At 33.0% G+C, this 16,060-nt stretch overlaps 5 protein-coding genes across 9 annotated transcripts in view; 2 read left to right on the top strand and 3 right to left on the bottom strand.

Annotated features, from left to right (window-relative positions):
* The window catches only part of LOC116343267, a 3,878-nt gene extending 91 nt beyond the window's left edge, over window positions 1–3,787 (bottom strand). The window contains exons 1-2 of one of the 2 annotated variants that reach the window (XM_031771250.1): window positions 3,737–3,787; window positions 2,896–3,661 (exon numbers count right to left, since the gene is read on the bottom strand). In XM_031771250.1, the coding sequence (XP_031627110.1) occupies window positions 2,921–3,661; window positions 3,737–3,781 (786 nt within the window). In that variant the 5' untranslated portion in view covers window positions 3,782–3,787 and the 3' untranslated portion in view covers window positions 2,896–2,920. Of the gene's footprint in view, window positions 1–2,820; window positions 3,662–3,736 lie in introns of those variants that run through there. The other variant, XM_031771249.1, reaches the window with a different exon arrangement.
* LOC116343263 (partitioning defective 3 homolog) overlaps window positions 1–16,060 on the top strand; it is a 54,266-nt gene that overhangs the window by 21,951 nt on the left and 16,255 nt on the right. The window contains exon 1 of one of the 4 annotated variants that reach the window (XM_031771239.1): window positions 7,078–7,330. The exons of the other annotated variants lie outside the window; for them this stretch is intronic. The gene's annotated coding sequence lies outside the window, so the exon portion shown is untranslated. Of the gene's footprint in view, window positions 1–7,077; window positions 7,331–16,060 lie in introns of those variants that run through there. 4 annotated transcript variants of the gene reach the window in all.
* Window positions 13–823, bottom strand: LOC116343271. Its single transcript, XM_031771253.1, has 2 exons — window positions 731–823; window positions 13–655 (listed from the first exon to the last, which is right to left on the bottom strand). Exons 1-2 carry the CDS (start codon window positions 773–775, stop codon window positions 290–292), a joined length of 411 nt encoding a protein of 136 aa, XP_031627113.1. The 5' UTR covers window positions 776–823; the 3' UTR covers window positions 13–289.
* On the bottom strand, window positions 1,377–2,410 carry LOC116343265. The gene is made up of 2 exons (XM_031771247.1): window positions 2,284–2,410; window positions 1,377–2,208 (listed from the first exon to the last, which is right to left on the bottom strand). Exons 1-2 carry the CDS (start codon window positions 2,326–2,328, stop codon window positions 1,468–1,470), a joined length of 786 nt encoding a protein of 261 aa, XP_031627107.1. The 5' UTR covers window positions 2,329–2,410; the 3' UTR covers window positions 1,377–1,467.
* Window positions 11,815–12,830, top strand: LOC116343269. Its single transcript, XM_031771251.1, has 2 exons — window positions 11,815–11,993; window positions 12,109–12,830. Exons 1-2 carry the CDS (start codon window positions 11,991–11,993, stop codon window positions 12,772–12,774), a joined length of 669 nt encoding a protein of 222 aa, XP_031627111.1. The 5' UTR covers window positions 11,815–11,990; the 3' UTR covers window positions 12,775–12,830.

Here is a 16,060-nt window from a genome sequence, read left to right as displayed (position 1 = left end):
ATAGTTCATAATGTTTCCAAATGCAATTTAACAGACTCGTAGTGCGTGCATCATTGGAGTTTGGAAACTTTTCAGCTGGTATAAAAATGTTTTTAATGATTATATTTGTTGTTCCTCCAAGATGTTTCTCATTTATCGGTGTGTGTAACAAAATTGCGGAGGATTTCGTTTTTAATTTTTCAAAATCGTTACACGTCAAATGCAGGAAAGAATTTTCGCAATTAAATGTTTGGTTTTTGACAACATCCATTGCTATAGTTAAATCATGCAAACGGCTTTTAATAACTTGCTAAGATTCAAGTTCGGATTTCGTGTTCGTGTTTGTCCCCCAAATATGCCGTACTAAATCTTTCATCGATTGATTATCAAAAACACGCACCATTAGAGTTCCCTCATTAAGAAATTTCATAAATATATGACGATTGATGTCTGCAATTTTCTCATTTACTTCCATTAAAGCTGCTTTGGTCCGTATTAACTGTTTTTTAAATGATGAAGACGAGGATTCAATTTTCTTATCATAAGCCTTTAATAATTGTTCATCAAACGAAAACTGAATCGATTCATTTATCAAACTTGTTTCCAATTCATCTAATCTGGCCTTTTCTTCTAAAATTTCGGAAAGTATATCGGGATCGCCTGGATCGGCTTCAATCTATATATTTTTTAAAATTTAAAATAAAATTTAAAATAAAATTAGATTATGAAAAGTTTTTTAAATTCAATTTACCAAAATTGATGCGAGAGTTAGAATCAATAGCGCGAATAACTCCATTTCTTCGAAATTAACGAAGACTGACTGAAATATTGGTTTTATACCAAATTTTACTCCAATAATTGTGAAAATATATACACTCCTATGTAGAAACTATTTTAAATGTATACAGTCTGTTATTGACTAATGTGAATATTTTAAAAAATATTTTTATTTGTAGTTATCATCATTCGATTTTTCTTGTTTCTATCTGAGCCTGCATCCACACGTGTAATATTCTGAATTAACAAAAACAACGTTTCAACACATTTTCGGTTTGATACGTCAATCTAACTACGGAAAATGTGTGAATCGTCGATATTTTTCTGAACAAATATATATTATCTTGTGTATAACATTTTATTTGACATAGGATTTGATACACACACTCATCCGTCTCTTTAGCCCCCAAAAAAATAATTATTGTTACTGTTAATCGTCATTTCTTGTTCTTTCGAATGCGAAAAAACTGTTTCAAGATTTTCGACAGCAATCGTAATCTGCCCACAAAGAAAAATGATTTTTCTATTGTCCACGTTGATATTTAACTAATAACTATATGTGCTAGCAGAAACTTTACAAAAATATGGATTCGTTCCAAATAAAAACCATTTTTTTCAAATATTTTTTAGTCGTTTATTATCTTATTTGAAGATTACAACAATGTGGTGTTAATTCCATTTTACAATTTTTTTCGTTTTGTTCCCCAAAATCTAGTTGTAGTGTTGTGGATGTAGTAATTCTAGCACCATTATCAAACTTTGAATTTTAGATGTGTGCGAGTCTCGGAACTGCTTATATTGTTCATAATGTTTCCAAATGCAATTTAACAGACTCGTAGTGCGTGCATCATTGGAGTTTGGAAACTTTTCAGCTGGTATAAAAATGTTCTTCTTGACAGAGCTACTTGTTCCTCCAAGATTTTTCTCATTATTCGGTGTGTGTAACAAAAATGCGGAGGATACGTCTTTTAATTTTCGAAAATCGTCACACGTCAAATACAGGAAATTTTTTTCGCAATTAAATGTTTGGTATTTGAAAATATTCATTGCTAAAGTTAAATCATGCAAACGGCTTTTAATATCTAGCAAAGATTCAAGTTCGGATTTTGTATTCATGTTTGTCGCCCAAATAAACCGTACTAAATCTTTCATCGATTGATTATCAAAAACACGCACCATTAGAGTTCCTTCATTAAGAAATTTCATAAATATATGACGATTGATGTCTGCAATTTTTTCATTTACTTCCATTAAAGCTGCTTTGGCCTGTTTTAACTTTCTTTCAAATAATAAAGACGAGGATTCAATTTTCTCATCATAAGCCTTTAATAATTGTTCATCAAACGAAAACTGAATCGATTTATTTATCAAACTTGTTTCCAATTCATCTAATCTGGCCTTTTCTTCTAAAATTTCGGAAAGTATATCGGGATCGCCTGGATCGGCTTCAATCTATATATTTTTTAAAATTTAAAATAAAATTTAAAATAAAATTAGATTATGAAAAGTTTTTTAAATTCAATTTACCAAAATTGATGCGAGAGTTAGAATCAATAGCGCGAATAACTTCATTTCTTCGAAATTAACGAAGACTGACTGAAATTTCGTTTTTATACCAAATTTTACAGCAATAATTGTGAAAATATATACACTCCTATGTAGAAAATATTTTAAATGTATACAGTCTGTTATTGACTTATGTGAATATTTCAAAAAATATTTTTATTTGTAGTTATCATCATTCGATTTTTCTCGTTTCTATCTGGGCCAGCATCCACACGTGTAATATTCTGAATGAACAAAAACAACGTTTCAACACATTTTCGGTTTGATACGTCAATCTAACTACGGAAAATGTGTGAATCGTCGATATTTTTTTGAACAAATATATATTATCTTGTGTATAACATTTTCTTTGGCATAGGATTTGATACACACACTCATCCGTCTCTTTAGCCCTCAAAAAAATAATGATTGTTACAGTAAATCGTCATTTCTTGTTCTTTCGAATGCGAAAAAACTGTTTCAAGAAAAATATGGATTCGTTCCAAATAAAAACCATTGTTTTCAAATATTTTGTAGTCGTTTATTATCTTATTTGAAGATTACAACAATGTGGTGTTAATTCCATCTTACAATTTTTTTTCGTTTTGTTCCCCAAAATCTAGTTGTAGTGTTGTGGATGTAGTAATTCTAGCATCATTATCAAATTTTGAATTTTAGATGTCTGTGAGTCTCGGAACTGCTTATATAGTTCATAATGTTTCCAAATGCAATTTAACAGACTCGTAGTGCGTGCATCATTGGAGTTTGGAAACTTTTCAGCTGGTATAAAAATGCTTTTAACGAATACGTGTGTTGTTCCTCCAAGATATTTCTCATTAATCGGCGTGTGTAACAAAATTGCGGAGGATTTCGTTTTTAATTTTTGAAAATCGTTACACGTCAAATGCAGGAAAGAATTTTCGCAATTTAATGTTTGGTTTTTGACAACATCCATTGCTATAGTTAAATCATGCAAACGGCTTTTAATATCTTGCAAAGATTCAAGTTCGGATTTCGTGTTCGCGTTTGTCCCCCAAATATGCCGTACTAAATTTTTCATCGATTCGTTATCAAAAACACGCTCCATTAGGGTTCCTTCATTACGGAATTTCATAAATATATGACGATTGATGTCTGCAATTTTCTCATTGACTTCCATTAAAGCTGCTTTGGCCCGTATTAACTGTTTTTCAAATGAGAAAGACGATGATTCAATTTTCTCATCATAGGCCTTTAATAATTGTTCATCAAACGAAAACTGAATCGATTTATTTATAAAACTTGTTTCCAATTCATCTAATCTGGCCTTTTCTTTTAAAATTTCGGAAAGTATATGGGGATCGCCCGGATCGGCTTCAATCTATATATTTTTTAAAATTTAAAATAAAATTTAAAATAAAATTAGATTATGAAAAGTTTTTGAAATTCAATTTACCAAAATTGATGCGAGAGTTAGAATCAATAGCGCGAATAACTTCATTTCTTCGAAATTAACGAAGACTGACTGAAATTTCGTTTTTATACCAAATTTTACTCCAATAATTGTGAAAATGTATACACTCCCACAGCCGGTGTATATTTGTATGAGATTGGAGACTTTTTTTTGCGAATCTCGCTAATGAGCGCCATCTGATTTTAGTGTGAATTAGATGCAAAAACTGAATTTAATTCTGTAGCATTGAAATGAAAAAGTGAAAAAACAACAACAATAGCACGGCCACACAGAGCTGTACATCTATGCGTGCTGATGCATACATACACATATACGCTTTCTTCATTCTTTCATTCCATTGCTATACGTATCTCACTGGTCAACAGATCTATGTAGCCATGTTACTGTTGTTGTTTTTTTTCTCTTTTTCGATTCAATTCATTGTAACTAAATTGAGTTCAACTATGGAATACAAGATGGCACAGATGAGGGGAATTCGCATTTTGTCTCTTCATAGGCTTAGCCGGTTGCACTCCCATGTAGAAAATATTTTAAATGTATACAGTCTGTTATTGACTTATGTGAATATTTCAAAAAATATTTTTATTTGTAGTTATCATCATTCGATTTTTCTCGTTTCCATCTGAGCCTGCATCCACACGTGTAATATTCTGAATTAACAAAAACAAGGTTTCAACACATTTTCGGTTTGTTATTGAACAAAAACATATTATCTTGTGTACAGACAATATATATAGATTTTGTCATCTGGATATTTCAGCTCATCTGGATAACGTTAAGCGATGATACGAAATGAAAACAATATAAGTGATTGTTGTATTGTATAGGTATAAAAATACTACCATAACTATAACAATCACTTCTATTTATTCATTCAATCTGAATATTTTGTCTGCTTGTGTATAACATTTTATTTGGCATATGATTCCAACTTGGTCACCTTTGCTTCATCGAGAAAAAACACCTCTAACAAATATAAAAGCGGAAACAATTTTATGTATTGCGATTATAATTGAAATGACGAACATTAAATGTTGTTAGCAAAACAGATCGAAATACGGAAGACCTGTGTTGTTTCCATAGCCTAGTAACAGCTGATGAAAACCTCGTTACAAAAAACCTTTCAAACGTTTTACACAACCTTACACGTTTTGTTTTGATAAACAAGCTTTCATGTGCTTTTGAAATCTGCCACTTGAATGAGCTTTGATCGTTTTCTGAAGCTTTTTCAAAACTGAACGTTTTGATCATTTTGTTTTAATCTTTTTCGGTTTCAAACTAAGAACGAAGTCTTTCTCAGAATGCACTTGTTATGAAAACCTCATTTCTATAGATTTTGCCAAGCGATAACGGCTTTAGATTTTATGCACAAAAGAAATGCAAGTCCCTCATATGTAATTTTTTTTTGTTATGAATAGAAGACGACTTATTCTGTGTTCTACTCACATAGAAACAAAAAGAGTGTGTTTCATTTTATGGCCACGGATCATTCGATACGGACTGTTGACCAAACGAAGAGAATCGTCCGGACAGTCCAAACGATCGACAATAATTATAAAATGTTATTGTTAATTCATTGCATGAACATCCGCCTCAAGTGGAATTTCGTTGTATACTTTTTTGCGCTTCCCTTTCATTTCACCTTTATTTAATACGCGCTAGACGAATAGAATATTATTCGACGCAATCATGAAATAAACGCTTCTAGCTAAACAATGTTCACTTGTTTCTTCACTGGGAAATCGAACTTTTTTCAAAAATTGCTACAAGAACGACCATTTGGAGAGCGGGAAATCAAACAATTGGCATTCTTGTTCCGGTGTTGCATTGATGTAATTGAATTGAATATTTGAAAACCGTTAAATACTACTTTAAATCGGCATCGATTTTAACCACTTTTTTCTCTTTACTGAAGTTCTCGCTCTAACTTTGATATAATTGGATTCGTCCGGAATGAGCAAGTAAAAATCCAGTAATAATGAGCCGTTTAGAACAAATAAAGAGCTGTTGAGAAAACGTGAACAAAAAGAGTGGATATTCTTCTTGTGATGAAGCGGAATTTCTTGAATGAGATTGTTTGATAGCGTAAATGAAAACACAATCGCTCGTGTTTTGATCTGCAGTCGGTTTTTTATCTTTGATCGTTAAAATATTCCGCAAACAGAATCTCACCTTCACTTCGCTAATTCCAATAGATGGATTGGATAGATTGCATAACATGAAATCAGACAAAAGAACTTTGCTGCAATAAAATAGAGCCGATTTGCGAAATATTTATGATTTATGGTTGTTCTGTTTTTAGCAATTTTTTCTATGTATTTCTGGTCCAATAAATTCAACGAGGTTTGCGTGAATTGTAACAAAAATCGGGAGGGAAAGCCAACGGAAATCACAACAAAGTATGTTGCAATCACATCGTCAATTGATTTGATTTGTAACAACATACATTCTGGACAAATATACCTATTTGAAAACTACACACAATAATATGTAAAAAAGGTAATCGTTCCGCTTGATTTTGCATTAGAAAATGCCAAAAATTGAACTATTCGACGATTGGCATTTATTTTCTTTTTCATTCGATTTGGATCTATTTTTCAATTTTTCTCAATGTTGCTTTTTTCATCATCATCATCGTTCGTCATCCAATTTAAAAAAATGTAGCTCGAATTATTCACACAAACCATTGACCTAAAACAGATGATACCATTTTCACTAATTACCAGATCGTGTTACATACACTTCCCATTCCAAATGACTGTCTCATTGAAATCCATCCACTTTTAAATTGTTTTCACACTTGATGTCGTGCGATCATCGTTCAACTACGTTTTATGTTTCGTGTTGTGATCGACTCATTCAGATCGATACGTGTAAATTGGATGATCAAAATAAATACATTCCGACCGTTTAAAAAAAATTATAACTTGTCATTGATTCATCAGTGGAAATAATCGAGTCCAAAACAAGTGATAAACAAATATTTCTTTTTTTTTCTCCTCTTTAAATTCCACAGAAGCTACGATTTTCGGTTAATTCATGCAGTTTTCGTCTGTCTCTTTTACTCTTTTTATTTCGTGCTTGCATTCGTGACGAGCATTACGCGCACACCTGTACACCATTCACCTACCGTACATTGTATTTATGTGCTACAAAGTCTAAACACACCCATACAATTGTATGAGAAATCAAATGAAAACAACGCAATATACAACAGACTGCGACGCCGTTCCAATGAGGGTCAGTCTTTAGTAAACAGTCGACGCGCTAACGTTGTTTCGCTCATTTTCTTTCGGCATCGTTACTATTTTATTTTACAATCATCGATTAAATTGTTTGTACAGTGTGATTTGAACGATTTCTAGGTGGAAGTGATAAAAAAAATCGCGATATTTATAAATCGCTTTGTTTGCCTATTTTGTTCAAAATGTACTTTGTGGTGAAAACACTGAAATTACGATGTAAAAAGTGCTAGATTGTGTTTAAAACACATTATCGACTGGATTTTTCTTCAATATAATGGCAAAAAAGCGAGTGAATTGAGAAAGCGACAAAAAAGAACAGTTTAATTTTGAGGTCGAACACACATTATATTGAAAAAGTGATTGATTGTGCGGTGCTTCTTTAAAATGGCTTTTTTTGTGCACTAATTTTACAATGTGCTGAAATCAAAGCAAACGAGAAAATGATGTGTGCAGAATTTTTCAATTGAAAACTAATCAGTGGAATCGTTTCAGCACATAAATCTGTCATCTAAATTGCTTATTTTTCAGTATCGTGCTGAGGGTTGATGTGTGATTTAATCTCTTCGTTGCAATTAACCTGGAAAAACATTCCATAACAATCACACAATAGATGAGCACGAAAACTTCAAAAAGAATATGAACACAACAGTAACAACAACAACAACAACAAAAATTGAATTGGCTACGAAACGGGAACGTTTTAATTCATACTGTACTGTGATCTTTTCCCTTTTAGTGAACGTGCTAGAACGTGTGGTTTTCAGATTTCTAGCTATCGCTGTCGTCGTCGGTGTAATTGAAATTGTTCTCTGACGCGCACACTTTCAAGTGATACGTTCTTCTTTTTTTTGTTTTGTTTTCACGATTTATTGTAATTCAGATTTCGAGGTCATCCGAACGTGTATTATCTCTCTCATTTGTGTACATATGTACATTGTTTTACATCGTCAGCAATTAACGAATAGTTTAATATATATGTTTTCTGCACTCCCTGCTATTTCATGGTCATTTTTGAATGTGAATTGTGATAGCTCCTGTGCGATTTGACCGGAGGAGGAATGCGATAAATCGCATATACGGTGTGAAAAATATAGAAAGGAAAAACGGTTCCTCTGTCAAAAAAAAAGCTATTAAATTTTCGACTGCAAATTATGCTGTAATTTATGACTGACCACATTGCGATGAATTTTGAATTAGATTTTGAAGGATAAAAGTGATGGGAATTAGAAAATTCTAAATATTTTGTGGTAGACCCAGAAGAAAGAACACACCGAATCGTCATTGGTGCGAGGGCATTAAGCTGTGTGAAAACCACCTTTCGAAATGTTGCAATTCTAGGTTTGGTGTTATCGCAAAATAAATGTGTGTAAAACGTTACACATACGGCGAAGAAGTCAAGTACATGCATTTTATTTCTCTGCTGTGATTGCTTTTTGTACGTGATTTACGTGTATTTGAATTTATATTATAATACGCAATTGAATAAGAAGATTACTGTAATTGCGGAAATTACTTGACAATTGTAAAGACGATTGAACTATTGTATCTTGTGCACGAGCGACGACAAAAGTCGATAAAATCACAGGTGTCACCTTAACTATTACGGAAACAATAGTTAATTTATATCGATCCTATTATTTCGGATTGCCCAAAATTCATTTCTGTTTTCAAACGGTTTTTTCTTTTGTCTAAATGCTATCAATACCATTCGAATTCGTTCACCATGAAAACCCGACCTTATCATGCTTTCAAAATTACATTAAAACCGTCAAGATTTTCTCTTTGTTTTCTCGAAAAACGAATGTGATAGTTTACGGGTCAATAACCATTGGGTGTTTGGAAAAGTCTTCGGAATTTCGAATTGAGATCACTTAAGTTTGAAAACGTGCCATTGAATTTGTAAAAGTAAATACGATTATCTATCAGCCTTGAGTGCATTTCCGATTACGTCGAAATCTTTCGTCAGTATCACGTTTTAAGTAATTTCAATCAAGACGTTGATAATAACAAAATCATACTAAGTGCGGTGCGTATATTGCAAAACGTATGCGATACATAAGGTTAATAGTATGCATGACTGGTGGGTAAACAAGTTGATTTATTGGCTTCGAAAGTCCTTTCAATTTATTGGAGCGAATTGAGTGCTTATTCTTTCATTTATCATTGTTTATTTATTTATTATCGTCGACACACTTTTTTGCATCAAAAATTTGACCAAACAAAATCAGAAGCAATAAATCGCAAGTGAAATTACGTGTTATATGATTTTTTTTTTTTGCTTTTAAAATCGACTTTATTTGAGACATTTTATATCATTTATGCGCTGGCACAAAAAATGATTTGTATAAATGTGTTATTAGCGTGTTTTTTTTTCTCTCGCCTAAACACCCAATAAAATTCACACTATTTTTTTCTTCTTCGTCATCATTTCGTCTGTAATAAAGAAGGCGAAACGAAACCCGTTCAATGAATAATAACGAATCATATGTAAAACTAATGTGCATTTGAAAATTGCGTGATTTTAGCAATCTTGGCACATTCTGGGTAAAGTGGAGTTGAATGTTGAAATCAGAGCTCAATAAAACGTATTTGAAGTGAATCGAAAAGAAACCTTATTACGCCAAAATGATCTCAGTCAGTACATAGTTTTTGTTTGTTTGCTTCATCTTTGCAATGAGAGAGCGAGAAAAAACTCAACCGTTTGAATAATAAATTCACATAATTATAATAACGATGTGTCTTCAATTGACTGACGAGCCGCTAAGATGTGCGAACGAAGCACATCGATCGTTGTTGCATTGGGCCTGAGAAGATTTTTTTTCTTTTCCAGGTACCTTCATCTCTCTCGCTCTATGTCTATCCCTCTCTATCACTCGCCAGCAAATTGTTTTGTCAATGTGAACGCAATGTACTTTGCAAACCAAAGCGAAGACAATTTTTTTTCTGCTTTCAATTTGAGTGTTGTGAAATCTCTCGTATACATGTGGAAATGGGTAGATATTTTTTTTTGATATACACGTGCATAATTCAATTCGCCATCAAACTAGGTCTTTCGTTCGTTCGCTCTCTCGATCGACTTGATGAGAAGAAAAATGCGCACAGAAGAAAGTGCACTTGGTGTGGTGCTTACACATTGCGGTAATCGGAGCAATGGTTTTCTTTCACATCCAAGATATCGTTACTGCCTGACGAATGGACGAATGCACAAGCACATGCAATGAATTAATTTTTCATAAAAGTAAATCTCATCTCTCTCGGAGCACGGAACGGAATTGGGTATGAAGTCCAATGAAAAAATGTTCGCACTTTTTTGTGTCTATCAGTGAATTTTCGTCAGCCATCCAGCCATCTCTAAAGCAATGACAATATATATTATAATTGAATCTTTTCTTTCTTTTTGCAAAAATGTATGACGTTGTTGGCAGCAACTGTGCAATGTATTTTGCTATGCATTTTTGCATTTTGATGCACGGTCCCAACTTTACTACTTGTAATCAGCCACAGATCGTTGCATTTACGGTTACAAAATATGCACACCACACGCTGAACCAAATACAGAGATTTGAAACAAACAACAACAAAAAAAATGCACATAATAAATGGAAAGAAAACCAGTGGTCAATTTGTAATTTATATTATTTCATCTCTATGTAGTTTCGTTTCGAGTTGGTTTTCCGTTTCGTTGTTCAAATAAATGGCCGTGTTTCGTTTGGATGAATTGTTCAGATGCAAGCAGCAGATCGGTTTCTATTTTATTTCTCCGTGTGTGTGTGCGTTTTTCTGTTTCTATTCAACGACAATTCGCAAACCATGACGGACACAAGACAAAAGTCGTATCATCATTTCACAATGCTTGGAAATTTCACAGAAAAAATGAAGATGCAAACAGCCATTTATAGTTGAAATGGCAACGCAATTTCAATGTTTTGTTTCTACAAATATTTGTGATTCCATACAATTTTCAAGCGAAATATGCACATTACTATTTCGATAATTCGTACAGCGATTCCGTTTCATAAATTTCTGTTCGACTCAAAAGCATCAGAGCTGTACGACTGAAAAAAGCAGCAATCGATAATGTTTGAAAAGAAACAAATATGAATTGTCGCTATATGCAGTGAATTGCGATTTACAGATTTTCGATTGTTTTTCCCCACTTAATTCATTGACCGGAAATTTTCACTTTGCTCAATGCAATGATAAATATATTTTGTTTTTATCATTGAGCAATTTCTTTTGTATTTCGTTGTTATTCACGTTATGCCCACTTCTCTTTCTTTTTTTTCATTTACGTGGCGATCGCCGTTTTGACTGTGTGTGAGCATTGCATCGTTCGTTCGTTTTTTTTTTTTTTTTTTTGAGAAATTCTATTAATCAATGCATAAACCGAATGATCATGCGATCTTGGCCACACAATGCATTGCATCAAATTCGATTTCTTTCTTTTTTTTCATTTATCGTCTCAACGCGCGTGTGCACATTTCGCCAAAATCGAAATCTTTGAGCGAGCAAACCAGCTGATACGCGACCACAAAACGGTGGAACAAGCGCTTTAATGACGCAAAATACAAACAAAGCATAGCTAGGGGACGGACACCATTATAAAGACTAGAATATTAGTAAAATATTAGCAAAAAATAGTAATGATTATTTTAAAATATTAATACGTGCGCACTTTGTTTTGTTACGTGAAGTAAAAAAAAAATACTAAAAATAGTATTTAGTACAATAAATATTATTTTCGTTTAAAATAAAAGAAATAAAATAAAAAAAACTTGTAAAAAAACTTGTTCATTAAAGAATTTATGAAAAAATAATTAAATGAGTTCAATTGGAGATCAGCTGTTTGGCTTTTGACATTTATCCGTATATACGTATCGCTCACTTTACGTAATACAAGAAATACGTATTTGTCAAACAAGTTGAACGGTTGGTCTCAAATTTAACTCAAATGGTTTGGCGCAGCATTCGAATCACATCAAATCGACAACATGGTAAGTATTCAAAATAAAAATAATACATATATTTTTTAATGAAAAAATTAAAAAAGATCAAAGATATTTGATATGTTCAATAATGACAACATATTTTTTTTTCTTAAACTTTTAGCCGAAAATTAAACGTAAACAGGCTACGTGCTGGGAAAAATTAGAAAAAACGCTCGATGATGATTTGCCAGAATGTATTAAAATTTGCCTCGAAAGTGCTGGTTATGATACAATAATCAGCTTGAAACAAATTGACGCAGAGAGAATTCGTGAAATCGAGGCACATCTCACAGAATATCGCTCCTGGGAGAACGAACTGGTCTGTTGTAACAGTGACTATTACAGAGAATTGGCTGATTTTAAGTTCAAACCGGGACATAAAGTGCGAATCTTGGCAATCCCAAAGCAAATCGAGGAGATGGCAACTGGCAGTCACACACAAAGTAACGCTAGAAGTACTGGTACAAACAAGAAGGAAACAAATCAAAGTGACGAAGATCTGGTCGAGAATTTGATTTCAAATTTGATGGCATTTATGGAAAAGTGTGAATTTCCGCTCCCAGTTGGTATGATCAGCACAAATAACATTCGGAATTTTCATCGAGGAACCGATAATGATAGTTTCGTTTGCAAATGTCGTTTTGCCTGTCCATTCTGCGAAAAAACCATTCCAATTACATTCAAAAAATTTTGGATGTCAAGTAACGCAACGACGCACTTGAAAACTCATGTCCAGCTCGAATTTCTCGTCGATCCAAACCTTGTTGAGGAACACCATGAAAGTTAGAATGAGTTCGAATATATTGACGATTCAAACCACGGTTCATCATAAAATGTGTTCACGCAAGCAATTTAAAAGACTGCGATATTAGTATTATGTTTGAAAAAAAAAACAAAGTTAAGTTAAATCAAAATGTTAATGCTATGTTTGCAAAAAAATTATATTGAAAATAAAAATCACTGTTTGAAAATAACACATTTTACCTAACTTCTTTTATTTAAACTGAAATTCATATTGAGATACTGACATTTATAGAAAATCACGGAAAATCACATAAACTTCTTATAAATAAACTTTATGACTTTCTTTAACTGAATAAACGATGTATATATAAAAAAAATGGTTGATGAAAAAACGTTAATGAATATTTTTATTGCTGATATTAACAGCATTAGTTTCCAAGTTTGAAACATTCTACCGAACAAACAACTTCACCATCATATAGCCGAACCGGTAAATCATCACGAAATGCTTTCTTGCAAACGCAGCAAACTACAGAACCATAATTATAATGTTTCACTGGAATTGCTTTTCGGCCTGATTTTCGTGTCGGTGCAATTTCAGCTTGGGTGGTCGTGAGATTACGTTTAATACGCACATTACGGTCATACGATCCGGCATTAGGACGACTGACTTTAGCTAGAATAAAAAAAATCACACATTTTACATTTTTCCTTCATTGATTTTAATTAGTGTATAATTTACCCCGTCGATCAACTAAAACACGTGGTTCAATCAAGGCTGGTTGCATATCAGTTACATTCAACGCAACAATTTCAACGGCGTTTTGTTCATTTGGTTCAATTTGAACAATTGAGGCATTTTCACTTCGGTCGTTAGCTACATTATTCGCTTCTTTGACTGCACCAAAATGTAAACCACCAATTGCATCGCTTGTGACCATGTTTTCTTCACGATCGGCAACAGCTGAAGTAGAATTGATTATTATTTTCCACATGTTTCACATTTGTTTATTGTGATAAATTTTTATAATCATTGCATGTAAAAGTACCTCGGTTTTGTTCAACCAAAATGGGTGTTCCATTCACCGCTTGTTCAAGATTAACAGCAATTCCAATGAAGTCTTGAGCATTTGCTTCAATTGGTATGTCTTTATTGGCATCCATGCGTTCGATAGGAATATTGTTCAATTCATCGAAGTAACCGAATTGTGCATCATCAAATGCATCGCTTGGGTCTTCTTTTTTGTTACGTTCGACATCATCTGAAGCGAAATATGATTATTATTTTCCACAGTTTTTGCTTTTTTTCATTGTGATACATTTTAATAATCATTGCATATAAAAGTACCTCGGTTGTGGTCGACCAAAATGAGTGATTCAATCACCATTGGTGTCGGAACAGCAATTTCAAGGTTGCTTTGTTCATTTGGCGCGCTTTCTTCAGTTGGTGCGATGACATTATGACTTTCCACAGAACGAGTGTTTGATTTATAACCATTGAGTTTCATATCATCATTTGAATGAACAATGGACGGATTTTGACTGTCCATATCTTGATCGATCGATAACTTTTCGTTTGACGAATTCAGAGCAACGTTTCCATCAAAAACAGCCACTGCTTTTTCGCCTGATTTTTTGACTACATTTGTCACATCACCATTTTCGACCATGAAATCTTCTCCTAAGCCCCCGACAACAGCCAAAACATTTTCATCGTCAACATCATGTACCACGTGGTTATGGTTTTCAATATCTTCTACCCCGTCGCCGTTGTTTGGCATTCCTGTTGGTTCCAAATTAATCGATTGTAAGCCGACATCTTCTGTCCAGAGATGTAATGGTCCAGCGTGGCGCATCAGAAGACGTTTTGGGCACAATGGACAAAGTGTGACCCTTAAAGAAAAATGATACCTATATACAAATCTGTTATTTTAAAATAGAAATTTCTTACTTGTTTTTCACTGCATCATCGAAGCAATCAAGATGAAAAACGTGACCACAACTTGCCACTTTTAGCATTTTTACTGTCTCGCCAAACAAGCGGTCTTGGCAAAAAACGCAATTCATTTTTTTATGAAAACGGTGACAAAAAAATAAGTGGTGTTTGCTTGCTTCAAGTTTTTGAAATGAAAACCTTATTGCTATTGGCGGTAATTAAAGCGTCTATGCAAGCAACTAGAACTGTTGCATTTTGACAGAATCAAAAGTGACTCTAAGTGTCAAATATGTATTTGTCTGTTGTATGTCAAATGTCAAATATCTCAATGACTTTGACCGAAAATAAATACGACGTTGAACATATATTTCTATTTTAAATTTAAATAATACAAAATTCTCTCTTTAAAGTAAAAGGAAAATGAGATGAATGGTTAGGTGATGTAAAAGGAATAAATAAAAAGATAAGAATTTTTAATTTCATAAAACAACAAGTAATCTTCATTTTTATTGATTTAATGGCCATCATTTGCATAATGATTTTAACACCTAGTTGATCAAGAAGAAAGAAAAAGGCTGAATTCTAAATCAAGTATTTTATAAATGTAATTAATGAAAAAAGAATCATAAAGAATAACATTAATTTAAAGAAGATTGATCTCTTTTTCTTAATTTTTAATTTCGCACTCGCTTCCATCGGTCGTTACTAATTTTTTCAGTGGGTTCTGTCAGCATCCAAATATACGTTGACTTGCGTATCTTCCTTTTTACATTGTTTTCATCGCGAACTAGAATATAAGGTGAATTTTCGTCTTCTATTGAGTTTTCGTCTTGGTTTGTTTCGATTAGTTCGATGTCAGATTCGATAATAAATTCATGCAGATCTTCTTCTCCATTATTTTCTGAATCGTCGTCGTCTACATCAGTAATTGAAATGCATTTGAATTCAAATTCATCAATATCAGTAAATGTAAACATTCCAAGCTTTCTTGCATTTTTAATTGCTTCCGACTTCGCACGCACAATGGTTGCATTGATTTCGTCGTCTGACGGTAAATCATATATGGTAGTTTTTCCGACTCGTTTGTTTGGGAAATTGATGTTTTCATTGTCTAGCTTGAAGTAGGCAATTTCGTGTTGAACTTCTACTCTTCCAATCATGTGTAACAATTCGTATATACTGAAGTTGATTTTAGTGTATTGAGTTGTACCCATTGAACGAAATACGCGAAAGGTTTTTTCACATCCTTGACTGTCGAAAAGCGCTGGCAAAAACTGTTTTGGGTTATTTTCTTCTCGAAACTTCTTAATTAAACGAATAATATTTCTGGCATTTATTTCTGAACACATGTATGCATTGTAGGTAATGAAATTGTCGCTTAGTGTGTATGAAG

Source organism: Contarinia nasturtii, unplaced genomic scaffold (assembly GCF_009176525.2).
Source record: "Contarinia nasturtii isolate CC-2019 unplaced genomic scaffold, AAFC_CNas_1.1 Cnas_scaffold_993, whole genome shotgun sequence".
Taxonomy (NCBI): Eukaryota; Metazoa; Arthropoda; class Insecta; order Diptera; family Cecidomyiidae; genus Contarinia; species Contarinia nasturtii.
The sequence above is the reverse complement of the archived record's forward strand: the minus strand, read 5'-3'. Positions and strand labels throughout refer to the sequence as shown.